This window comes from Halictus rubicundus, chromosome 2, assembly GCF_050948215.1.
Source record: "Halictus rubicundus isolate RS-2024b chromosome 2, iyHalRubi1_principal, whole genome shotgun sequence".
NCBI lineage: Eukaryota > Metazoa > Arthropoda > Insecta > Hymenoptera > Halictidae > Halictus > Halictus rubicundus.
In genome coordinates this window covers 5,842,133-5,869,252 of record NC_135150.1, presented here as the reverse complement: position 1 = coordinate 5,869,252, position 27,120 = coordinate 5,842,133, and the positions used below count along the sequence as shown (strand labels likewise).

The following is a 27,120-nucleotide window of genomic DNA, read 5'->3' as shown; positions in this document are numbered from 1 at the left end:
TGTTGTCCAAAACTGTAATTTATTTCTCGATAGTGCCAAAATACACTAGAATGTTTCGTAATCGTAAAAAATATTATCAGTACTGTTCAAATATAAGTATGTAGTACAATTGCGATGACACATGAACGATGATGATTGAATGACATGAAATTTCACACGAATAGAGTGCTCATCCGGAAATGAAGCACACAGTGAATGGCAGAATCGAACAAGTCTGAGCAAGTCAAATAAACGATAAGTTACATTAAAAAGAAAAACAGAACAGAACCGTAAGGAAACGCCATCGCTTAAAATCAAATTTTACAAGCTATTGACAATTAACACGTCCGATCAAATCATATTCTAAAAAAATTCACTAGTTCATTCTCCTTCAGAAACTGGAAAAATAAACAATTATTTTCTTTTAAATAAAATCGACTTCATACGATCCGCGTTTCCATACAGTAGAGTCATCCCTTCGGCGCTGTAATGGTGTTTACGCACTATAACTGGCGAGCCAATCTCGACAGCTAAATCTACGGATGGATCGACAAAGTCATACTGAACAAAAATAAAACTCGGAAGAACAAAAGATCAGGTCAAAATAACCAAAAAATCGTGCGCATAAGTTTGTGCCCGACATTACGGCGCCCAAGTGTAGAAAATAAGAAATAAAACGTACAAGTATTCTGAAAATCTTATTCATACAACCAAAGGATCACACCTCTATGAACCAAAAGATCGCGCGAGAACAACAATCGCGCAGTCCGTGAACTGAATACAACGTAAGAATACTCGATTTTCGACCGCAAACAAAAAGTCCGTATACTGACTTGTAATACTATTAAAGTAGAAACGGTTCATAAAGGGTTAATTTCGTTTGTATTTCTTTTTAAGTAGACGCAGTACAAACAGGCATCATACTCCCGACAGTATACACTCGAAAAGTTTGTCGCAAAAAGGTCCGCAGTTTCACGTCATCGACTCGTAAAATCGTGGAAAAATCGGTTTCGCAAATATGCACAGATATAATCCGCATCGATACTTCGAAGCATGATCGTAGCCGTACACTTTCCAATACAGTGAATTCTCGATATATGTCAACAACACGGGTCTTGCCAGCGTCGTGTATCGTCCAGGAGGCTACCCGAGCCGTGTTATGTTTACACTCCTCGGCGTCCGAGGCCAGTAGTGGGGATAATTCCGCGACGTTTATCATCCAGGCCTTGGCGACATGTATAGAGAAATCACTGTACCTTCTTTTGATTTCCATCAGACCCGATAGAAACTGCGGACTTCTGTAAAAATATCGATTAAATTGTATTTTCCATTTTTTTGTTTTTTAGATTTTTCCCCGGATATACAAAGCAACGCGCAATCGTGCGTTCCTTTGAATCAATTATCTTCGTTAAAAGTAAGAAAACCGCATGCAACGTATATCTAAGTAGCTGCTAAACAGCAACGCAAACTGGATACGTTTCGCGACAAATCAAGCTTGTACAAGCATGAAATGATCATCAACGATTACAGACGTGAATGCAATGATAATGTAACGTGTGAAACGGAGATGTCAGAAGAAAGAAAAACATAAGAAGAAGAAAGATCCGAGGAATCGTCCTCGAGTACTGTATACGTATAAGTAATATTTTGATTTTTCAGGTACTTTATACACATTATCATAGGTAAATAAGGCAGGTGAGGCAGGCCTCGTGTATTCGTCGTGTCCAAGTGTTTCATTCGATTCGTAGGACCGATTCGCCGACTCCGCGGGATCGGCGATCGATGCGAAACGTAAATTCAATGAACAAGGACTTGGATGTCGCAGAATGTGCCGTACAGCGTTCAAATATCGTAAATCGTTATCTCGATTTCGATATTTTTGATGTAACGCACCGTTCGACAGATCCCACAAGGTCCATGATAACGCTGTAGCATTTAACTGACGAAAATGGAGCAGTTTTTGTCGTATAATGCTCGCGATCATTATCTTCTTTTACCCAACACTTGTCGCATTTGTGCAAGATTAGGATAATTCGAAAATATTAAATTTTTTGCGAGTTAGCTTGTTCCGAAAGATGATGCCACGCGACAGCAATAGAAGACTTCGAATGAAAATTAATCATCACAAAAATATAATTTTCGGGGATGTCACCCTACGACAAAAACCATTTGCGAATCTCCTCTTCAACGCGACTCTGTGTTCAGAAAGTCGTTGTTCCACAGGTCTCAATGAAGTCCATTTTGATGCCTCGGAACGAGCTTAAGAAAAAAGAACATTATGCAGGGAATACAATCGGTTCTCAAGTTTCACACTCTGCCGGATGCGTGTGTGTTCCGGAGTGTGTACGCGTGATACATCGACCCTGTTTGTTATTGCGACCAAGGACACATAAGTACAGTGCGAAGGTTGATCGCCCAACGTTTTGTATCTCGTTCGCGCGCGCGCGGACTGCCGAGTACATTCTTCGAATCGCCGAGATCATCAGCGAAATATACTCGTCCGCCGCAATTCCCCGTTTCCTCGTTTATCATTCTCCTTTCCCTTCGTATCGACATCGTTTATTGTAATGTTATGGATATCTTTCTCCGCTTTCTCGGATCAAGTCGATCTGCTTGATCCCTTTGCCGGCTTGTATCCAAGCTGTTGGTGATCTTTCGCCATGCTTCGTTGTCTGAACACGATGCAACTGTGGCGTCGCCATCTTCGAACGCGCGAACTTTCCTCAGAAATATGGAACATAAGTCTGAGGAAATCGTCGCGTCGTGAAACATCAGGAACCGGTGGTCTACCGTTTTATGCCATCGGCCCTGCGAAATCTGCTAAAGCATCCCCGATAGAGGCTATCACGCTAAACGCAACAACATACTCGTCAAACGTGTAAACCGCTTACACAGTAAGCATCGTGCAAAATTCTAAACCCTCTAACTCTGATGTTCCGCTAACACCTAATACGAAACCTCCGTTCTTTCTGCTCCTTAGAACTCTCTATCGTACGATCTAGCTTAACAGAAAAGTTCGCGAATTTCCGCTGAACAGGATCGCATATAGGCACAAACATAATCAGCCTGTGCCTTAAACTTTATACCCCCCTCCTTACCTATTTACTTTATTTTCGTATTCGTATATTTATTTGTTTTTTTCTTTTCTTTTTTCTATGGTGTAAAGACGATTAATATTAATATTCTTATATTATTATCTATACAATATTCAGGGAAAATCGACTTTCACTTTGTCCTTCCTCATACTCCGCTTCTCAGACTTACGCAATTCAAGAAAACAAACTTTGTTTAAGTTTCATATTTTATTCTATTACAGTGCCCATTGAACATGCATATACGAAAATATTTCTATACATTACTTTAGCACGTACAGCAATATTTGAATGGGCGAAAAATTTTTTTAAATTTGCAATTTATTGCTAGTTATAAAAGTCATATTTACAACATATTTTTTGAAATCCTTTCGTCTTTCTTTAAATATAAAAAAAAATATATAGATTATTGGGGTTCTTTCTTGATTGTTTCTTGGAGCTGCAAAGTCGACAAACGACGCAGTGGATTATCCCTCAATCGCCTTGTTCAGCCAAAACTCGCGAACTATGCTCAGTTTATTAATGGATACAAAATATTTGCAAATACCCACATTTTAAGGACGTGAAAAATGTAAAAAATTTTTTAGTTGCTGCGACCAAGTTATAAAGATGTCTTAATTTTGAGCAGCACGGTTAATCTAGACCCGACTATAGCGTTCCTGTTGTGTTATTCAATAAGCAATGCTCACAATTTTCTACAAATGATAAGTATTCATTTTATTTGAAAATTAGTTTTCTTTCTTTGTTGCGCCGCTTATTGGAAAACGCAAACCTCTCTTGCCTTTCACGTCGAAGCACGAAACAATTGTGTAAATTCTACAATTACAATTGAATGGATACACACTTCTTAGAATCTAGGTTCCCGCTCTTCATTTCACAAAATATCTCACAAAATAGACTTCTCTGATTTCCTTTTTCTCCTCTACGAAAATCATTTTCTTTGTCATCTAGAAAATATACTACTCGACCTGATCGTGCGATCGGCTCATTATTTACACTAGCTACAGTTTATTTCACGTTTCCCTAGGAGCCTTTATGAAAGCTATGTATATGTTGAAATAATTTGAAATTGATTTGCTTTCGTTAAATCTTTTACTGCAAAAAAAGTCGATAGCTATCAATCACACACTTTTATCGTTGTTCGTTGAAAAAGATATGGTAGAAACCTTTCTGTTATTTCTAAACACCAGATATCAAAGATAGTGAAATATAATATTTGTTATCGAAAAATAAGACTCCCTAAAGTACAAATACAAAAAGTAAAATTCTAAATTTTTTCGCGTGTTTCTTTTACCACGTTTCACTGCCGAACTTCGCGAGAAAAAAAGATACACTTACAAAAACCGATCGAGTCGAGAGCTCTTGAAATATGTTTAATTTAATACGTGCACAACCTTTCTAATCGAAGATTCATTTTCTTCGAGAGTTCGAACACTGGTAACAATGTTGAACATTTAGCAAGCATTATTGATAATTATATGAAAACTTTCAATACACTTTACACAAGTACTATGTTACAACAAAACCGGAAGGGACTGCTGGTATTTGAAATGTTTTGATCGATATAAGAAAGTTCTAACATAAAAAGGACATCAAACATAATTTAATATTATGTTTCTCTACAAAATAAACGCAACGGATCATCTTTACTTGTAAAATTACAGTAAACCCAAGTTCACAATGAAACTTCATTTTAAATAAGCTTGTATTTTAAATTAAGATATTTATATCTTTGAAATCATATAGTATTTATTTATACTCAACAATTAAACAGAAATCATTTTACTGTTCATAGGTTGTGAAATTTTTCTTTGTTGTCCAAGAACCAGGATAATATTGATAGTTACCTTCAGGTAGTTATCTTTCACGCTCTTTAAATTAAAATCAGTTAATCAATTATTTAAAAAAATAATCTCAACCTTTTACGGAGTACACGATACGAAACGAGTTCAAACTTTTCAAATACCTGCAGCTCCCTAACCAAACATAATCAACCAAGTATGATGTGATTTATTCACACTCTGGCGCTGTACCATTTCACTTTGTAAAAGACATTCCTAAGAGACAAGCACTTCTCACACGCTAATTAGAGACTTTGAAAATCTGTAGAAAATTGGTGTTTCTTCAGTACTTCCCGTAAGGACGTGCGATCGAATTCTCGAACTCTCACAGTTCATTTGCTCGAGTGGCAAGCACAGAGAATATTCGCGGCACGCGTCGTTCTAGAAGCGTCTTCGATTTATCATTTAGCTTGGAACGTTCCTTGGAAATCACTCGGAAATCTTTCGTTCCGAGGGTCACTGCTTGCAATATACAATTTTTACACGTTTCACCTTTCACTGGGTAGGACAGACGGATCCCTATCTACTCGTTAATTTTCAGCAGTGGATCCTGCTCGCATGATCTCTTCGAGGGATCATGCGTGTATCGTTCGATACACTTTTATTGAACTGTCAACTGTTTTAGACGTGGTTAGTAAACGTGACGGATGAACTGGGTTCATGGTCACCGTTAAGATCGCCTACCATGAAGAATAAATATTATGCAACACCGGCGCGTCGCTTCACGCGGATGTATTAGTGTACAATGTGTGGATGAAACTGTGACATTCGCGAGGAACTTGAAAGAGTTGCTTGAAAAAGCTGCATAAAATCGTAGCTGATCGGAACGGGAACGTTCGTGGATCGCTTGGGTTCAACCCCTGCGGATTATTTAGAACACTATTCCACGGGCATTTCAATCGGACCATCGAGGACTGTATAGTACCTTCGACCTACATATTACTCTCGTTAAAATGCTAGAAACTTGTTTTTCCAAGCGAACCATGATTCCTTCGGTCTTTTCCTCGGTCGAAATCGAAACGGAGGGACCCGACAAGGAACCAAGGATCTGCACGAACATCTTATCCAATTCTGTACGAAGTGACTCCGACAAGAAATCAATCATTTTCGAGTACTGTAACTCGTTCCTCATCGAAGCTAGTCTAACCGATGATCCACTGTGCTCCGGTAGCGTTCTGCGCGCTACCCAACTCTCGCAGACTGCAATCGTCTCGAAGAAACAAAAAATAAAAAAAAAAAATAAAATCACGAAAAACAAGAAAACGATGGTATTACTGTTATTTAACATCGCGTGGTTATGGTTCTCGAAGCGGGGGAGTGTTCACGACACGTGGGGTGCGCTCGAGCATTTTCTGCGCGTTCCTCGCACGTGGCAGACTCTGAACATCTCATCCGGTTCGTTTCTCTTCCGCCGAGAGAATGTCTGAAAGTCACCTCTCGCTTGACGTTAAATTGCAAAACAATAATACATACATGTATACATATATAAGTTTCAACATGTATATCCGTACGGTCCTAGGAAAAAAAGAGACGAATGAACGGCGCTCAATTCCGATCTCGAGATTCGACGACTGGACAACATTATTCTAAACAATCGTAATCAAAGTACTCTTTCGAGTTATCTCAGTCTTTTCTCGCTCTCCTTGTAGGATACTAATTCATTGTCTGACTCGATGGCGTATAAATACTGTTCCCTTTACTTTTCAAATTATTATTAATTTTCGTTACCATTATTGTTCAAGAACACTTAGCAATGCTTAGGTCCACTTACATCCTTTGCCATCAATTTTTTTAATACTTTCTTCAGTCGTGGTGATTTTATTAGGTCTAAGCTTTCAAAATAAACAATAGGAGAGAATAATCTTCTTGTTATTAGTTATCTGAAATTATCTGAACCATCAGCACAATTGAAAGTATTGATTGCATCACAGGGATATTAAGGGACTAAATTCTCATGATTCGTTTGGACACATCCAGATCTGGTGATGTTTTAAGACAGCATGATTATGAAGTCAATCAAGCATAAACATAATCTGGGACACATCAAACGCAATTCATCACATTCAATCACTTTATTTATCTAATAACTGTGTCGAGCTATCAGTCCAGGTTTAAACAAGCTAATCGAATTATTAAACGGTGCAAACTACTGATAAATAAACTGACAAAATAAAAATTTTCTGCATCAAATACAACGTACTGGACTGACATAAAAATTTGACAATATACTGATACTCTTAAATCCCTTTTATCTTTCCATTGTCTCGTGTTTGACCTACTTATTTTTACCATAAATGCATAAAATCCGCCGTATACTGACAAATATCGCTATTTCGAAGTACAATACCCTGTTATGTGTTCAATGAGTATTAAAAAGCTAAGTGATGTTAAAAAATAAGATAATAAAAGAGACATAAAAAATAGAGCCAGAAGAGCAAATTGAAGAACGCATTATAATAATAATTTGACAGCTTTGAATAAAGACAAAAGTGAATTGAATCTAACAGCAAAATAGTTGCAAATATAATGATTTCTATGATTAAAGTTTAGCGGACCAGTTGACGAATCTCGAAATAACAGACTCGAGTTCCTCTCACTCGGTTTCTCTTTCTCCTAGGCCCCCACGTATATCCTATATATATATATATAAATAAATATTTATACTATATAACAAAAACCGCCCACTGCATCAGCATCGAAACCTCATTATTCGTTATAAATATGCCGCAGTGAGCTTCGTTGCGAATTCGCTGAAGAAGATAAAGTTTTCTCTTTATAAATACTTCGTCAACCTTATCTTTCGAAATTCTCGCCTCGCGCGAAACGAGCTCGCAAGTTATCCTGGGAGGTTTCGATATTATTCTTCGCTCGAAGATCGAATTATCTTTTTCCAACGGCTCGTCCTCGTTCACTAGATAAGGGTATAGTTGTTCTTCTCCGAACACACGCGAACTATACTTACCATTGTCGCTTCGACGATTCCATTACTCGTCGATGTAATCTCGTAAAAACGTATTTAAAAAAAGCGTTCTCTGTGAAAATCTCTTTTCTTTTTGACGTAATGCTCGTTGATCGTGACTCTGTCTCTGTCACTCGCCTCAGTCACTCGTTTTCATTTCTCTTTTTTTTTTCTTTCTGGTTTTTTGCTTTTCAATCTCCGAAAACCAAAAATCCGCTGTCTCGAGCGAACGCACAATTCTCCGATAGAACGCAAATTCGTTCAGTGAATATTGAATCCAAAAACGAAAAATGGGAGCTAGTCTCAAAAGGTTTAGGTACTTTGCCTTCTCGTCGCATTTTTTCTTTTTTTTTTTTGAGCTTGTGTAATTGACAAACAATATACCTTCGAAAATTGTATTGGCAGTGCGCTGGTGAGAGTATGGGAATGCGACGAGATCGAGATCGGTTGAGCCAACAATGCTCCGAACTATGACATTACTATTTGTGTTGTATTTTTGATAGTGTGTGCAAAATCTATGTAAAGGACTCTACGAAATCGAAAACATTTTTGTGCTTTAAGTGTGGTGAAAAATTGTAAAAAGTTTCGATACACGAAATCCTTCGTGGTTTCAAAATTGTGATCATTCTCAAATTTTATTCAGCTAACACTTTACGGACCACTTAAGACTTATAGTGATACGAACAAACATGTATACGCATCTTCTTTATTTTCAGAGATAGTAGAAGATTCTATTGCCATATTTCCATCGACAATTATAATTCAGATAAAAATTATAGACTGTTCAAGATTTTTAAACGATTATCTCCACCGTGTCGCGTACCGTGCTATTTAATCTTTATTAACTATGTAGAACAAATCGGCCACACCAATTTACAAAACTTGTGATTGAAATAAAACATTTTCTGGACGGTTTACGTCATACTTTATGTATTAGACTGGTGTAAACGTTGCAGTCTTGCATGAGCATAGTTTCACAGAAATTCAATTCTACGAAAAATCTTTTTTTAATACCTCCACATTGTCTACTTTTACTTCTACTTTTAATACCTCCACATTGTCTTTTTTTATCATTTTTAGAAAATTACTATTAGTTATTTATCAGTCTCTGAAAATGCATGAGGCTTTCTTTGTATGTTTTAGACACTTGATAGACGGAAGTACTGTGCTAATTAAGTAGTGCAAGCAATCTTGAAGAGTCAAACCTTTCCATCTAAACGATATCGTCACCGTATTTAAAAATCAATTCAAAGTCAAAAAGTAGCAACCAACGAAATAAATAATTCTTGTCGTTACAATCAAGCATAGAAAATAGTAGACTGCAGGTTCTCATGCGTTTACAGTATACATAAATTTAAACAAAAAAATAATATTTCCTTCTTCATTACTACTGATCTGCAACCCCCAAAAAACTGAATAAACACGCATAAACTAAAGAAATGCTAGTGGTCCATAACTTGTTAACTCAAACGAAAAAGCAGCAATGCGAGGAATCAGTAATATCCTCGAACGAAACCGCAGAAAGAAATCTCGAAATTCACGCTACTCTATGAACTGACGGAAATCCGACAACTACGAGCATGTTGGCAGTGTTTAAGGCGAACTTCTAGGAAGAGAGAAGAGGATCGTGCGCTTTCGTGCCTAAGAAGCGACAGATATCGTGCACCTAACTCGGCGCAGTTGATCGTACATCCACGAATACGATCGAGGGAACCGGATATTTATCTCCCGGTCCGAAACCCTTCCGGTGACTGAGGAACAATCGATCGGTTCGTCTGAACAGGGCTTTTCTTCACTCGAGTTCTTCGGGCGAGCGTGATGCCCGCCAAGGTGTTTACCCAATTGTGCAGAGTGCATCGGTTTCACACTGGCGGCGGGCCCCTAACGTAACGGAGCTGAGGCGTCAGGGACATGTTCAGCGTGTTCGTAGCCTCGCAGCAACGAGGTTCGAGGAGGCACGCGGCGCAGAACAAGGCGACCAAGGCCAACTGGAAGGGCAACGCTGCCCTCAGGATGCGCCAAACCCAACTCTGCGACAGCCCTGGCTCGCTGTCAGGGTCACCAGCATCGGTCGCCCCGCTTTTCGCCGTGATCTTCATGATTCGATCCGAACCCTCCTTCAGTATCTCAGTGAAACTGGCCTTCTTGCGCTTGCTGTACAGACAGAAGAACGAGTTCGTGCTTATTAGTTGTAGTTAGTGTGTTAACTCTCGTACAGTTCGCCTTATAATAGTGGCTAATCAAACTACGTTTACAATAAAAGGTTTCCCGGGTCATTACAATTTTAGTTCCGGAGCGATACACAGTAGAACAACGCGTTTACAGTGATTTCTCTATATGTCGTCAAGGCCTCGATGATAAACGTCGCGGAATTATCCCCACTACCGCGGGGTATACCCCATGAGGGGCAACGAAGCTCGAGTGGCCGCGGACGCCGAGGAGTGTAAACATAACACGGCTCGGGGTATGTCTTCTGGACGATATACGACGCTGGCAAGACCTGTGTTGTTGACATATATCGAAAATTCACTGTACATCGTTACAAGTTATTACTAGACTGCGGATTCTCATGCAATTATAATGAAAATGGTTGAAAGAATTTACACCGTATCGATATAAGATCGATACAGTATCAAAGTGATTAAAGAAAGAAACATATTTTTATTTGGCTTCTGTTTTATACGATCATTGCAGGAAAATTTTTATTTTTCATATAGAGCCGCAATGTTCATGTTATTACGCAACTTCGTGTCCTGTGAGAAACACTTTCCGCCAAAAGCAGAATTCTTTCGCGAAATGACGATGTGAATTGACCGCCAAGACCGTGCGATTTGACGCCGTTGGGTCGGGTGTGTGTGTGTGTGTGTGTGTGTGTGTGTGTGTGTGTGTGTGTGTCTACGTTAAAGGTCAACTGTACACTAAAAATCCAACCAACCAATTGTAAGAAATTTATTTTTCACGTCACGTAGCAAACTGATTGTTGTAACTTCTCACAAAAATTCGAGTCGTTGTTCAAGAATGTGGAAAATGTAATCCAAGATAGTGTACAGTTAAATACAATTTTACTCTAACGTTAATATATTCAAATCACTGGAAGATTATGATAATATTGAACGACAGTATAGAGAAAATTAATAGTTCATAAAAATTATTTTGAAAGAAATAAATACAAAATGCGTTATTTTATGCAGTAATATATTTTGTTCTCATGAAAGAAAAGATTCTATTAAAGTATATATAAACCAGAAATACTGATTACAAGATATGTGGATGATTACAATGGTTTCGTTCGCTCGAGATATTAAATTAATACTAGAATAGAGTAACGAGAAACTTCTGGTTTCTCGAAAACACGAAGTTGTCTCAGTAATCAAGCAAATTAATTTACAACTCCCCGAGGATGAAAAGCAGATGGGAAATAAGTAAAAGGCAAGTTTCACAGAAAATCCAAATGGTCTGAGAACTTCTAATGGTTGATGATCTCACAAAATAAATCTTCTTCGTTTAATACAAGATCCAAAAGAAATCGCTTCATATTTATAAATTGAGGTATTTTTTGATATTTTTTTTTATAATGACATTTTAATTAATCTTGGTGAGAATTTTGAAACCTTCATTACATAAATCCATTCTGCTTTAAGTGCGTTAAATCTCAAATTTTCAAAGAATAATACAAATATCGAAATTTCCATTTTACGTAGAAATTTAAGTGAAGCTGTGCAAGGGGGAGCGGAAAAGAAGGGAAATACACGACAAAATCGATGCAAAAAAGGGGGTGACGAGTTTTTACAACTTCTTTTATGATGCAATATTGCGAGCATTCCATGCCCGCGAAAACTAAACCTATTACCGTCGCCACCGAGCAGTGATTAAATGCGACTATAAAAAACATCCTTCAAACAAAGTTAAATAAGGTGGCCCGGCGATAATGGGAATTCGGAGTAATTGCGATTGAAACAGCAGGTCACGAAACGAAGCTGTTCGGAAGGAGGAAAATAAAATTGGGAACACAGCTTTTAAGACCTCGTTTCTGTTTCTAATCTCAATTTTCCGGACTTGTAAATACACGTCGATGCTACGCGCATTGCTCGTAACTTTTCTTAAGTATCGATAATGAAACTTCTATCGTCATTATGAAAATTAGTTTTTCAAATGAGAATAAATCTTTATTTGGCAAGAGTTTGGAAATCTTAAAGACCTCTGCATTAGAACTAAATGTTTAAAAATATAAAAACATAATAATTTTATTGTATTTAACAAAATTACTCAAATATATTTTTATCTGCGAATTAGACTTTAATTTTTACGTATCCAAACGAAATAGTGGAATTAATAAAATCAATAAAATTAATGAAACCAAAAACTACATTCAAATTATGTTGTTTTACATTGAGGTTATTTTTCAGTGATTATACTTGGGTTAGAAGAGTAATAACATAATATAAAATACTGCCAAGTTATTATTGAAATTAAAAATTATTCAGGAAGGAGTACACGAGTAAATAGCAATGAGTAACATGATGCTGTTTCAATTATCAACAAAAACTGATTTTTTAATCCTGACCATACAGTTATTTTCAAAATGAGAAACATAAGTAATAACAGAAAAAAACATATTGGTGCAGTTTTTATATTTTAAAAAATTCAGTGACAGAAATTCTGATTACATTTTTAGTTAAGTATATATCCTTTCCAATAATTCTATTGTTTTGTCATTTTCCTTTTGTTAAAAATATAATTTTCTCTTCTTCAATTCAGATACATCGAAATTTTTGAGAAACTGTCAAAACAACAAGAGGAAAAGAAAATAATTATCGAGTCACAGATGACAATATTCTATACCTATTACAATACATCCTGTATCTTTGAAGTAGCTTTTCGCAAGGCAGTCTCGTCACCGTCATGCAGCGTTCATTCACAGCTACCTTCTTATATTCAAATGAGTGAACGCGTTATGGGAGTAGAACTATGAACGAACGAGCTCTTGTCCCCACGTCTAAATAGACGCCTTCATTCTTTGCTTCTCATTTCGACGTTATGCAAATGGAATGCGAGCCGAGGAGACCGTTCTTTATTCCCTCTAACGTCGTGGCATCTTCAGACGCCTGAATAAATTAAAAACTACGTTTCAGTGCGTTTACCTCAGAAATTACTCTAGGATTCGTTAACAATGCCAACAGATACTAGTCTCTATTGGTTTTAAGGAAGAAAACTGTAACAAATAGACGTTCTAATAAACTGTTGTAAAACTGTAATAAACTCTAAGTAAATAGATATCGACAATAGAAACAATGGAAAAAACACATTCATATGAGTCATATGATGGTACTTGTACCGACACGGAAAAGGTAAAAATAGCAATTTCTAATCTTTTTAACTGTGTGCCCCCACTTTGAAAAATCTGAAAAAATTATATATTAATAACCATAACGAGATGCTAAAACTGTAAAAATATAAACTTAGTATCTCATAACTTCTACAAGAAATCGGCATTACGAAAATTATTTTACTTTTTTAAAATTCGGTTTCGAAGCTAAAAATTCTGAAAAAATTCATAAATGTGTACTCTAATAGCTAAAATTTGCCTGATGTTTTCAGAATTTTCAATTGAAGAATATAAGTATGTATTTGTATTTGTATAAGTATGTATTTTTTTGGATAAGCTATCGAACGGCCTATTACAAATTCAATTTGGTTTGGGGACACCTTTGACCTCCTTATTCGGCTACACCCTTTGGAAAACGTGTTTCTTTTTCAAATATACTGCAATATTCAGAAATGTCTACCTTCCAACTTTCATTTTTTCCTTAATAAATACAATCTTTATCTCATTTCTACAAGTACAGTGTTCTTCATATTCCTCTCTAATATACTGTTTCAAATCGTGGTGTAAGAATGGCAAATGTTAAGTGGTGTTAACACTAAACCTACCACGGTAAAAATGACCGGTTTTATATTTTACAATGATTGAAACCACAAAAATTTATTTATGGAAAATAGTGGAATAAATTTCCTTGTCCAAGCATTTATTATATTGAAAATTACGGACAATCTCAATAAATTTAGGGTTGCCATTTTTATAAGGCAACATTTACTAGATACTGTTAAGGCTTGGTAGGTTTAGTGTTAATAGTGTAAAAGTATCAAATGAATAGTACGTATTGTTTTATAAGGCATAACAATTCATCACAGATTGCATTATAATACTATATACAGGGTCTTTATTTTATGTAAATACAGCGAAATGTCTTTTAAGGGAATAATGCTACAAAAGAAATGTTTCAACAAAAGTTGCTTGGCCTGGAGGGAGGCGTTATGCGGTACACTAATATTTTTTTTTTACTTGTTATAGCGAAGAAGATCTCAAAATCAATTTAATTTTTTCAGATAGAAAGCCACTCTTTTGTCTACATAATAGTGCGTTTTTAGACGAATTCAACGAGGTAGTAACGACGTCATTTTCTGTCACGGAATTCTAATTTCAACAGACATGCAGCTTAAGTGTTCATTCACTGAGAAGATCACCCTATTAATCACGCTGTATATGTGCAAAATTTCACCAATTTTCATACTGCATAAAATTCTATAAAAATAGGGAGAATATGTGTGTATAAAAATTGAGCAGTTAATGCAAAAAAGGTGCAAGTCACGCTAAACTTATATTACAATTATTTTATTTAATAACGATTAAATCCTTGAGATGTGGTGTTACACCAAACACGTAAATATTGACTTAAAGCACTTTTGCAATCACCCGTCACGGATGACAATGGATTATCACTAGACTGCGAAACTTTATGCAAGATATAATTTGTATGCATCAATTGCAAGCTACAGGAGCTGAATAAAAATTTATTTTTCTCATTAATAATTTTAATACGTTGAAAATAGTGAATCGACGTTCCCGAATTCTTTCACTATTCTAAATTGCACCTTATTGAAACTTGCATTTTTGTTATAAATGCATGAAGTCTACTTTTGAAATATGCCCCGGAATCAGTACGAGGCACAGACGTCGTCTGTTGTAGCATGTGTAAAGAGGCGGACAATAGAGGAAAGAAGATACTCACTCAGCGAAATTATGAATCTGACTGGCCGCCCTTTTCGAGGCTCGCGCTTCAACGCTCGCCGCGGTGCGTACGATCAATTCGCGACACTGCTTCCGAAGATCTCGAAGCTCCGTTTCGGCGTCTTCGACTCTTTTCCAGAGATCGGTGAGCACCTCGCTACCCGGGGCCAATTGGCTCTCCAGGCTACGGGTCAGCCGACGAAGAGCTGCCAGCCGTCGCTCCCGTTCACTCAACTCTTGCTCGCTTCCGCTGTCGGAGATCCCGCTGTCCGAGAGCGAGCCACCTTCCTGCGTTAGACTGGTCGGCGACGCGTCGCCGAATTTCGACACCGTCCCACTACTCACCTCCTCGGTGGTCGTGTCTTTCAGCACTGTCTCGTTCTGCAACAAGAACATCAACGCTTTGATCAACTCGACCGTTCGCATCACCAGTCTCTGTTGTCTGTTTTCGATTCTTCCGAAAGCACAGCGCGATGAAAGCACATCGGTTGCAAAAGGCACTACCCCCTGACGAAAGTGGTCTAAGTCAACATTTCGAAAAATTTGATTTCTCACTTATTTTGTATTAATTCCATTGATTTGATTGTATTGCGGAAGAATTTTTTAAAAATGTTTATAAATTGTGCTGTAATTAAATTTTGTTAGTTGAAATAATTATTGTCTGATTTTTGGTGTCGCTTGCTGGGAAGTACGTGATTATTTTTCTATTATGTCAGCGGTTTGAGTAAGTAAATTTTGTGTAATAATTCATATAATAATGATATATGCCTAATGAATTTTATTAGATTAATAACAACTAGAAAATGGAAACAATAAGTCCATTAACATTATCAGAAGGATTCATACATAGTATTCTAGTATAAAGACAATTTTTATTTTGCATAAAGATCCGCAGTTTAATTATAAATTATAAGATAATGTTGATAGAACCGGTGTCTCATTATTAAATTAGCTTTATCGGTCGCTGTAGAACGCTGTATCAATAAAACGCACTTTGTATTTCCGCGGAGTACAGTATTTTCGCAATTCAATTACCAAAATGGTCGTATTTCCGTTCATGTTTAATCGCGGCTGCCTTTAAGATTTCACGGTGATCGATTACTGAGAAAATCCCGAAAGGGTGTACTTAAGCCGTGCCGCTGATTAGATCGCGGGATGCTGATAGGTATAAATACAGCCCGAGAGAATACGATATCGAATATTGCGTAATCCAGTGTTGCTCATAGCCGGCGGGCAACAGGAAGGCATATAAGACGATTATACGGAAGAAAGGGGGCGACGAAGAGGGCGAGTGAAAGAAAAGAAGCAGACAGTATACAGGGGCGAACGCGTGACATGAATCAAAGCATTTCTTTAATATATTTATGAATTTCTTGAAAGTAATCTTTATATTATTAGGCCCACCGATTGGGGAACATACCAAATCATATTAAAATTACAAAACATACACCGCTTGATCCATATTCGCTCATTTTGTATACACTTCAACCATCTTTGACACGTTGATTGCCAAATCATAATCTCTAGAAAATCTAACAGAATCAACATGATAACATAGTCGTTGTTCCTTTAACCCTTCTGCAGTCTTCAATACAAATAAAGAATTAAATTTCTCCAATGTATTGCAGTAAAAATTAATTCCTGAACCTGATGAAAAAATAGTGTCACCCATATGTGATAGACGTGGCAGTCAACATGTTAAAAGAAAGACGCAGTAGGAAATGAGTTTAGTTTGAATTATGCTATTAGTTTGTAATGAATAATAGCAGTACATCATATGTCGGATGCAGCTGTAAGAATGATTAGAGAAAAAGTGCAAAATGTTACTTTAACATGTTGAGGTGTTAAATAAAACTCGCACAAAAACAAAGCAACTTGTTTAATAATAGAAGAACAGGAAAGGGAATACTCATTACAGCAATTACTTTTGTAATCTCCTTACGTCCCGTAAATCCTAAGCAAGTTAAGTTTACTTAATAAATTGTGATAAAAATTGATCCAAGTTTGATAAAAAATCACCCACGTATGAATGACGTGACAGTCGAGGTGTTGGTACAATGAATAATATATAATACATGTTTGAAAAGAAATGGGTAGAACGAATTTTAATTGAACTCTGTTTTGAGCAAGAACGATTAAATAGAAATATTTCTAATATTGATGATCGTTATTGATGATCAATACGATCCAATGACAAACAAAAATATGTATCACCCTCTTTGCCATATTTTTCGTATTTCTAACGTTTGATTTATCTATATTTTTGAAGGATTTGGCCTTGACATAATAATATTGGGGTTCAAATATATTTTTCGCTTTTTTAGGGAGGGGGGCGAGAAACGATAAATCTTTTGAAGGATACAAGTCACAATTCTTCCCTCTCCAACGCGCTTTGATTTTAGGATTCAAGTGATGACGAATGGCCGTGTATGCGAGGGAAAAACAATCTGTATATGTATTTTGTTTTAGTAATTCTTGTTTCACAGCATTTTTTACAATTATTAAGATTTTAGTATATCTATTAAGTAAGTTATTTCCACATAGTACAATACATACATATTACATATTATTATCGTGCTTTGTAGATAAAAAGACACAGATTCATCTTAATATTATTATTTTAATCTTGTTCCATTTACCACAGTTCTTCATTTTCAAAGAAGAAATTTACAAATTTAATTGTTTATCTTTCCACCACATTGGTGTCAATTTGGCAACAAAGGACAAATTAATTTAGGAAACTGAAGGTAAGTTTTAGGAATTTTTTGAAGTAAAAGTATCGAATATTATAATTTCAAACTTCGCACACTTATTAACCAACAATCGAAGAATGTACTCGAATTTTTTAAAGGTATAATAAAAATTTGTATCACAGTTGTAGCAGAACTACTAATAGCGTTTGAAAACGTTTATTGCAGGCGAAGATGATTCTAACTGCTGCAGTCATCTGACAAAAGCAAAATTCGACATGCAAATAGGACATGTATTAGATATCGAGTTCCAAATTACTTGGTCAATTGATTATTAAGATATTACGATCACCAAATCGGAGAAGGGTGGCTTGAGAAAAATGCATTTAAAACTTCAGATACTGTTTAAAATGCAGTTCCAAAATTACTTAATTACTTGTTATTTAAAAACATCAGAATTTACAATCTATCAAATAGAAACCATTTAAGCCTTTGACTTCCAAAAGTGTATAGTATATGCGCGGCTATAGATTTTAATTATCACACTAAATTAAGGGCCCGGTCTTCGTAGGTTCGCGATAAGGTAGAGTAACCACAAAAAGAAAAAAATAGGCGAAAAATGGTTTTACGTGCCTCAACTTTTCGTCCTTATATGAGAATATTTTTCGCTGGGAAAGGGCTCGTTCAAAAGAGGAAGGTTCAATCTGGCGCGTGCTGGTCATGAGCTGACGAAATTAAGCAGATGTTTTTTAATATAAGTGTTAGAAGTAGGTCAAAAATTGATGATGTGCATGCCTCGGAATCTAAGCATTTTTATGCCATTCGATGAGTTTTCTGGGTGAAATCCAGAAAATATCTCCAGCTACAAATTGAGCTATATTTTGTCTTGATTCTTTGCGAAATAAAGCCAAAAACTTTAAGCAAGTCGGATCAAGACCAAGACTGATCTTAAGTATGTGTCTGAAGGCTGTGAATGGAAATTATACAGCAGTTACCGACCTGCTGACACTGAAAAAGTCACGTGACTATCCCGGGTCCTTAACACTTTTATAAAACTGGAACAAGCAACAATAATTTAATTGCGAATTATTTTAACTAGCCACAATGATTACCACATGATTATTGCGTAGCAAAACACTTACGATTTTAGGCTAGAGAGCGCCGCAGTCAAAAGGTAAAACAAATGTTATTCCGAAACAATTCGAATACTGTTGAACATTGTTCGGAACAGATCCGAAACAATGCTCGATTCACCACGACCAATAGCAGCGTCACGTAACCGTTTCGGGTTTGATATGAACTTGTTTCCGGAATGGAAAAGGAAAAAAGAGACGCAAAGGGACAAAAAAAAATATATATATATATAGAAGCACAAACGCGTGCGCGCGCGATGGAAAAGAGGACAGGAGGCCGCGACACGAAACGCTGATATCAGACAGCAGTGGTAATAGTAAAAAAGTGGTGCTGGGAGGATCTGGGAGAAGAGAACGAAGCAACGAGACCGAGAAGCTTAGGGCAGAGGGCTGAGGCTGGAAACGGGGGTTGAGAAGGCGAGCCGAAAAGAGGGATGAGAAGAAAGAGAGGGTTGGTTTAGGCTAGGCTGTTGCAGCGCCGGAGACGGAGAAGAAGGAGAACCTCCGGTAATGAAAAGCGCGATCCGCATACCAAGTAGCAACCTTCAACCTAACCTATATATAAGTCGGTACACTCTTGTATAACGGATAGTAGGTACGAAGTGAGTCGAGTCAGAATCCACATTGCCCGGAGGACCAATCACGTAGAAGAAAACTGCGAGAATTCCTTATTTTCGGTCCGCGCGTCCTGTAACACGCACACCGCGCTGCTATGAACCATAGGCGATCTTGCGCGATTCAGGGAACATTGATTTCAATTAAATATTATACTGGCGCATATGAAATTAACGTTTCATGGGGAGTCTCACTGAAAATGTCTTTCGCTGCCGACTCAATTGGGTTAGAATAATTTTTTCTGTCTAATAGAAATTAATATTCCTAGATGTAACAAATTTTTAATATTATGTGATTCGTTCCAGGTTCATTTTTATCGCAATGTTATAACCTTCACTTGCATAAGTTGACGGTTTCAACAATCAATTTTTAAATGAAAGACCAGCTAAACTGAATTCTTTTAATTTTTGCAATCATTCATCACATGGTTAAAAAATGGATATATAATAGATTATCTAAATAAATTGACATCTCCAGCATCCTCGTAATTGAGTAATCAAAAGATTATGTAGTGGGTATAGAAATCAATTCGTCCCGGGCTTATAATTAGAACGGTCTAATTCGATCGTGACGTATAATTAGGACTTGGCGACACGGAATGAAACTAATGTGATAGCCTAAAGGGCAAGCAGATACAAAAGTGTATGGTGAAACTGTTGCTGGTGTGGTAACTGAGCACCCCCGTGGCGAAGGTCCAAAAAGGGATTGATGTTTAGGTGAATCTAAATCATAAGCGGAGTAATAATACTCATAAGTAGACTGCGGATGTTTATGCAGTTTTTCACTTTTTGTGGACAAATTTTAAGACAGCAAAATCCAATAAAATATTATTTTCACTGACAATAGCCACTATAAATACAAAAGTAAATAAAGGACGTAGTACATTCTGTCCTATTTTATATTTAAGTATTTATTGAAAATTTTCATAAGTCATAAATGCATAAGGATTCGCAGTCTACCCATAAGTAACTTTTATATGTCAGGGGTCAATTTTAATTTGTAAGATATCGATATGAGAGTGTAAATAGAATGAAGCTTGATATTAAAAAAATTTGAGAACGCGTGTGAACAATTTTTTGATGTTATGTTAACAAATTATACAGTTTCTGAGTAAAGCCAGTCTCCTGCTCTAATAACAATATATTCGTAAGTCATCTTGTAAAAGACTAAAATGCATTTCCTCTATATGAACTCGAAAACCGTATTAATAATATTATTGTCATAAAGGTCAAGCATTCCACTCAAGTAACAAAGTAGCTTGTCTATGCCCATCGACTTAAATTAACAATAACTTTTCGATTATTCGAGTTCCAAGAGTACGTTTATAAGATTGCTTGGAACCCTGTTCTATTAAAATTCATTTTATTTATAATAATTCAACTATCAAAGACCCTGCGCCCCTTTGAAACGTAGCTCAAAGTAGTCATAAGGGTAGTTCCTAGCGAAGAAATAATACGAAAATCATATCCTACAGATCAGGAAACTCCTAATACTGTTTCTACCGATTGTACTTGTTTGAACCGATGATATTCACATCTTTGAACAAATTCATGAGTATGCAACATCCATCTCAATCCACTCTCACCGTGCTATCCGCAATTTAAAAAAAAAACCAGCCAAGAATCGCCCCGAGACACTCTTCCCATTCTACCGGTCACAAAACAACTAGTCGCTTAAATCTTTAATCAACCCCTAGCCATTGTTCGCATTGTTCCGAGCAGTGTGTAACGCGATCGGTAGGAACTTCGGTAGGATCGTACATTAAATTCCGTCCGGAGGTGGCGGTTGATCGTGGCCGCGAGAAATCCATAAATTTTGATGGGCGTTAAATAAAATATTAGCGGGTCACGTAAGGGGGCGCAGCGAGGCGAAGAGAGAGAGAGAGAGGGCTAGGTGCGAGTTTTAGGATCACACACGAGTCACCATCCGGGAGCCGATGTGTGCTGCTGGCTGGCAACCGCCTCCCCAGGGAGCTCGGATCGTTAATCGCCCGAACGATTCCCTTTCACCTCACGTACGGGAATGGGCCGTGGAATCAGCGTAAAAATACAAATTTAATATCAGCCGTGGATCGGTCCGCTGACCGGTCCTGGTCGTAGCGAGATACACCGTTGTCGACGAGCCGAGCCCTCTACGTGGGCTAGAAGCTAAGAGACAACCGGTTGATTAGCACTTCCGGTAGACCCAGCGTAAAAACCTCGATGCGGAATGTTTGCCCGACCGTTGTTCCGAGGCGTTCGTTCTTCGTCCGAGCAGTTGCCGATTTGCCGGCTATTTGTGCACCTTCGCTGATCGACGTGCGCAGAATTTTTCGGGAAACACGCGGAGACCAACTCCTAGCGCAAATTCAAGCATATCGGATAGATGTGAAAAAACACGTCGAGAATGTGGAGCACGATTTTTTCGCGGTTTTCTGGGTGGATTGAATTCGAATTTCCCAGGCTTATGCTGGTAAACTCCAGTGGAAGTGGCTGATAGAAGTCAGATATTTTCGTATTCACCCCTATTAACACTAAGTTTGCATGACCTGTCAAAACGACGGGTTCTAATATTTTTCATTCAGGATTATTGAGATTGTAAATATTCGACAAATTTATTTCTTTTTCTTTTTTATTATTGGAAAAGAGGCCGAAAATTTGGCTGGGTACTTACATTCTAGTTATTTTTATAAAGTCACGTAAAATCGGTCACTTCTCCGTAAACCTAGTGTTAAAAAACATGAGGGAAAATTTGATTCTACATTTTTGTAATGTTTTTATGAGTGCAATCAGCTTCACGTTTATTATATAATAGTATTGTTTAATAGTTTTCTTCTAATTTGGATTTCATGTGTTATGGACTTCTACGTCATTAGCAACATGTTTGGTTCAGAGTTTCAATGAATTTCACAACTGGGAGTAGAAGTAGCCAGTAGAGGTCAGACACTTTTGTCTTCCTTTGGTAGCATGTAGGAACGAAAAAATTGATTCTATATTTCTGTAATGTTTCTATAAGTGCAATCAGATTCATTTTTATTGTATTACGAATTTTATTTTTTTTTTTTTTTGTTTCTAACTCATTAACGACATATTTAGTTCGGGGCTTTATATAGTTCCTGTATCTTGATGAAGAAATATTTTATTTTGCATAAAGATCCCCGGTCTAGTTCGAAAAGTGTAATAAATATCAGTATGAATCTTAGCTTCATTAAAAATTAAAACAACAGAGCTTTTACATCAAAATGATACATAAACAGTTTGTACAATTTTATTATCACGTTAAAAAATGATACCACCCTTCTTCAAGAGTCACTTTTCTTATAATTTTATTCGAGATTGTAAACATTGATGTTCCCATTGTTGTTAATCGAAATACAAATTCATATTATTAGTGTAACTTCATGCTGTAGTTTACTAATATGATAACCTTGTTGTTTGTCCTTCAAGCTGTTCGTGAACTTGTATTTCCGACTGACAATATGTTCGCATTGGGAAACGTGGAAACACATAACCATAAAAAGGGAACTTTTAAGAGTACGGTCGTACCCACATTTATGCCAGGAATGGTGCCATCACAAGTCTTACAAGAAATTATTACATAAATATTTTCCGAACTACATTGAATTTAAGTAAACTTTAATGATATTTGGGTTTCAGGAAATCAACATTTGAAGATATATTTAAATTTTTATTTGAGATGTCTCCATTGAAGCAGGTAAAGTATGCATATAAACTGATGATGTTAAACTAATTTTTATAACAAACAAATGAGCTATGTATTTAAATCGGGGTTAGTATTTTTCGCAAAAATAAGCAAATTTAGGAAAAAATTCATTTTTAAGTCAACGTAATGTAAGGAATGAAAGCAACTAAAATATGTTGAGCTCGTCTTCTGAAATCTTTTTATATGACTACATTTCTATATGGAAAACACGAAAATTTAAAAAAAAAATCATTGTCCTAGACCCTCTAGTTCCCGAGACATTTGCAACAATGGGGCTTTAACCACCAACTTTGAGAACTATTTTCATACCCTAGATATGGATCATTGCAGATAAAAAAAAAACGTATCAAATATTTTTCCACAAACTATATCCTGTTAAATTTCGTATATATGTGTGTAAGATGGAACATGAGCAGGTGAAGAAACCTTGTCACCTTAATTTCCAAACACTTTGAAAGACCTACTTCTCTTGCGACTGTATGGATACTGCCAATAATTGTTCCACAAAAAAAAAAACAAACGCAACCAGAAAATTAACAGTACCGGCACAACTATTACCGTTCCGTATCTCGAGCCACCCTCGTTTTATCGGTCCAATCGGAATTCCTGCTTCTATTATCTGAGCCGCTCAGTGCACACATCGATTAACTCCACTTTTTGAAAAATCTTAAATTTAAGTGTCAAAGCACTTGGTATAGGCATAACTTTTTATATTTATAATAACTTTCCTCAATAATAAAGATTAGCACCATTAAACGGCAAAATTTTTTTGGCCATTGAATAATAAGTAATTTATTTCAGAAGCCATTTTGATTAACTCCATAGTCTAATGTAAATCGTTTCAGTAACGCTGTACCTGTTCCGGCCGTGCATCAACATGTAAAAAGAAAGCGCCATTTCATCTAATCCAAATGACCCACCAAGATTTTTTGTCAACAAAACCTTTAGAACAATCAATCATTAACAGAAAAGTAACCGTCACAGGGCTTCCAGTAAATTGGCTTAAAATACGCTGGATAAAGTTAGAAAGATCCAAACCCCATCTTATACAATTCAAATGTGACTATAATGAAGATACAGAATTTAAAGCCATTAATATAAGAAAATCTGTAGTAGGTAGACCGCAAAGTTTGAAAAATATAGATCAGCCTTTATTATATCCTAAAGGTAGAACTGTGACAAGGGAAAAATGGAGAGACATGATGGACCTGCTAAAATTCATTCCTCCTGTTAAACATGATTACTATAAAAACTTGACAACAAATCGAAATGACGAATCCTCACATACAGCTGATGAAGAAGACATTATTTATAATATTACTGAATTATCCCAAAGAATAATGCTGCTAAACTAAAGCTGCTATGAATTAATCACAAAAAATATATTATAACAGAACTGTCAACATTCATTTTTATGGAAAAGCTGTAATAAAAATATATAATAACTAACTTTTTCTGTGATAAAAAACTTAAAAATTTAAAGACTGAATTTAACTTTATTACTTTTTTCAGTTGCCAAATCGATTAACTCCACCAGTCACATAAAAACTGTAACATTACTGACGATTATTTTTTGGCTATTCTTTCTTATTAATTTTATATACCGTTAGATGAAAGCTATATCTGTATTTATGCATTCTACATTATACAGGGTGGCCCACATAACTCTGAACAGCTAAATATCTCGAAAACTATGCCATCGATTTTAAAGTTCTTAGTCTTACATTGCATGGAACTGAAGGGCCTTTCTGACTACATAAACGTGAAGTGGCCTCCCTTCCCCTTTAACGGGGGAGGGGAGGTACCTTTGTAATTTTAAATGGAACCCCCTATAAAATGTTACATATTTAGATTCTACCGGAAGAAACAAGTCAATTTTGTCTGAAACATTTTTTTGTCAGATACTTCCATGATGAGATATAACAGTTTGAAGTTTCGAGTTGTAGGTACTTGAAGCGCTCGGAAATAGCGTTATGGAATTATACGCGCTTGAGTCCTTTGCTTATTCGTGAAGAAATAAAATGTACTTTAAATTAAATGTTCAAAATGTCCACCACGGGCATGTAAACATTTATTTACTCGAAACATCAAAGTTGTTCTAACATTTTTTAACATTTCGGGAGTCACTGAAGCGCAAGCGTCACGTATTCTTTGTTTCATATCCTCTTTTGTCGTCGGTGGTTCAAACATAACTTTGTCCTTTACATATCCCCATAAGAAAAAATCTAATGGTGTTACATCGGGGGATCGAGGAGGCCATTGACGAGGTCCCCCACGACCTATCCATTTGTTCCCAAATTTTTCGTTCAAAAATTGCCTGGTGATGATTGCAAAATGTGGAGGAGTGCCGTCTTGTTGGAACCAAATTTCTCTTCTAACGTGCAGTGGCACATCTTCCAAAAGCGCAGACAAATGATTTTTTAAGAAATCACAATAACTTGCAGATGTTACAGTTTCTTGAAAAAAATAAGGTCCAATCACAAAATCTCCTATTAGGCCACACCAAACATTTAAAGACCATCGATGTTGAAAGGGAACACATCGCATCCAATTTGGGTTTTCCACGGCCCAATAATGCAGATTATGTCTATTTACATGCCCTGAATTCATAAAAGTGGCCTCATCGGAAAAAAGTATTTTGCACAAAAAGTCATTTTCCACAACACCCTGCAGCCACTCACAAAATCGTACGCGGTGATCGTAATCTGCTATCGAAAGCTCTTGTGATAAAACCATGTGATATGGATGATACTTTTGCCGTTTCAAAATTCGTTGAATTGATGAACGACTAATATGTGATGTTTGTGCAAGTGTACGTTGACTAATATGAGGATTTAATGTAATTGCAGCAAGAATACTGGCACTATTATTTTCATTAGTGACAGCTTTAGGTTTATTGCGAGTTTTTTTACACAATTCACCGTGCTCGCGAAGCCGCTTTTCTAAATTATGAAATGTTGCATGACATTTTTTGATCCCATAACGTTCAAAAAACATCACTGCTGCACGCCGATCATTTTTTTGGCATTCACCTAACGTTAATAACATATTCACTTCTGTGTCAAAAGCAGCCATAATCACAATGTTACTGCTTGAATAACAGCTCTAAACTGAAAACGTTTTCATAGATAAGTGAGTCAAACTCAAGAATTGTAAATATTGTTGTTTGTGTTTCTTCATGAATAAGCAAAGGACTCAAGCGCGTATAATTCCATAACGCTATTTCCGAGCGCTTCAAGTACCTACAACTCGAAACTTCAAACTGTTATATCTCATCATGGAAGTATCTGACAAAAAAATGTTTCAGACAAAATTGACGTGTTTTTTCCGGTAGAATCTAAATATGTAATATTTTATAGGGGGTTCCATTTAAAATTACAAAGGTACCTCCCCTCCCCCGTTAAAGGGGAAGGGAGGCCACTTCACGTTTATGTAGTCAGAAAGGCCCTTCAGTTCCATGCAATTTAAGACTAAGAACTTTAAAATCGATGGCACAGTTTTCGAGATATTGAGCTGTTCAGAGTTATGTGGGCCACCCTGTATATTTGAATTTATATTATAACAGGAATTTTAAAAAACAATATACATTACTTCATCGCATTTCTCAACTTTTTGTTTTATGGAGTTAATCGATGTGTGCACTGAACGGCTCATCTGTTCCTCGCGACCAGTGCCTCTAGAGAAGGGAAGAGTGATTTGAAGGCTATGCATAGGGAGAGAACGAGTGCGAGAGAGAGAGAGAGAGAGAGAGAGAGAGAGAGAGAACTAAGGACAGAAAAGAAAAGCCGTAATGTCGAACACTTTGTTGAAGCGCTTTAGAGCCGGAGCGTTTTCTTCGTTCGCTGCCGGTTAAAGGGTCGTATCGGAAAGAGGAGAGAAAGAAAGATGTAATGTCGAGTGCACGAAATTATCCCCCCGAGTGTTGTAGATCGGCGAAACCGAGAGACGCCGCGGATTGTTCCGTGTCTTGACGGGACTTTGAATACGTTAAAACGGAGTCGCGGAGCGAGGAACGGCTCGAAGAGGCTAGGGTTGCTCCC

General features: G+C 36.7%; 1 protein-coding gene across 6 annotated transcripts in view; it reads right to left on the bottom strand.

Annotated features, from left to right (window-relative positions):
- LOC143363778 (uncharacterized) overlaps positions 1–27,120 on the bottom strand; it is a 306,621-nt gene continuing 279,501 nt past the window's right edge. For 4 of the 6 annotated variants that reach the window (XM_076804326.1, XM_076804333.1, XM_076804310.1 and 1 more), the window contains 3 exons: positions 14,942–15,321; positions 8,960–10,025; positions 1–8,899 (listed from right to left, as the gene is read on the bottom strand). In XM_076804326.1, the coding sequence (XP_076660441.1) occupies positions 9,734–10,025; positions 14,942–15,321 (672 nt within the window). In that variant the 3' untranslated portion in view covers positions 1–8,899; positions 8,960–9,733. Of the gene's footprint in view, positions 10,026–14,941; positions 15,322–27,120 lie in introns of all 6 variants that reach the window. The other 2 variants (XM_076804319.1, XM_076804314.1) reach the window with 2 other exon arrangements.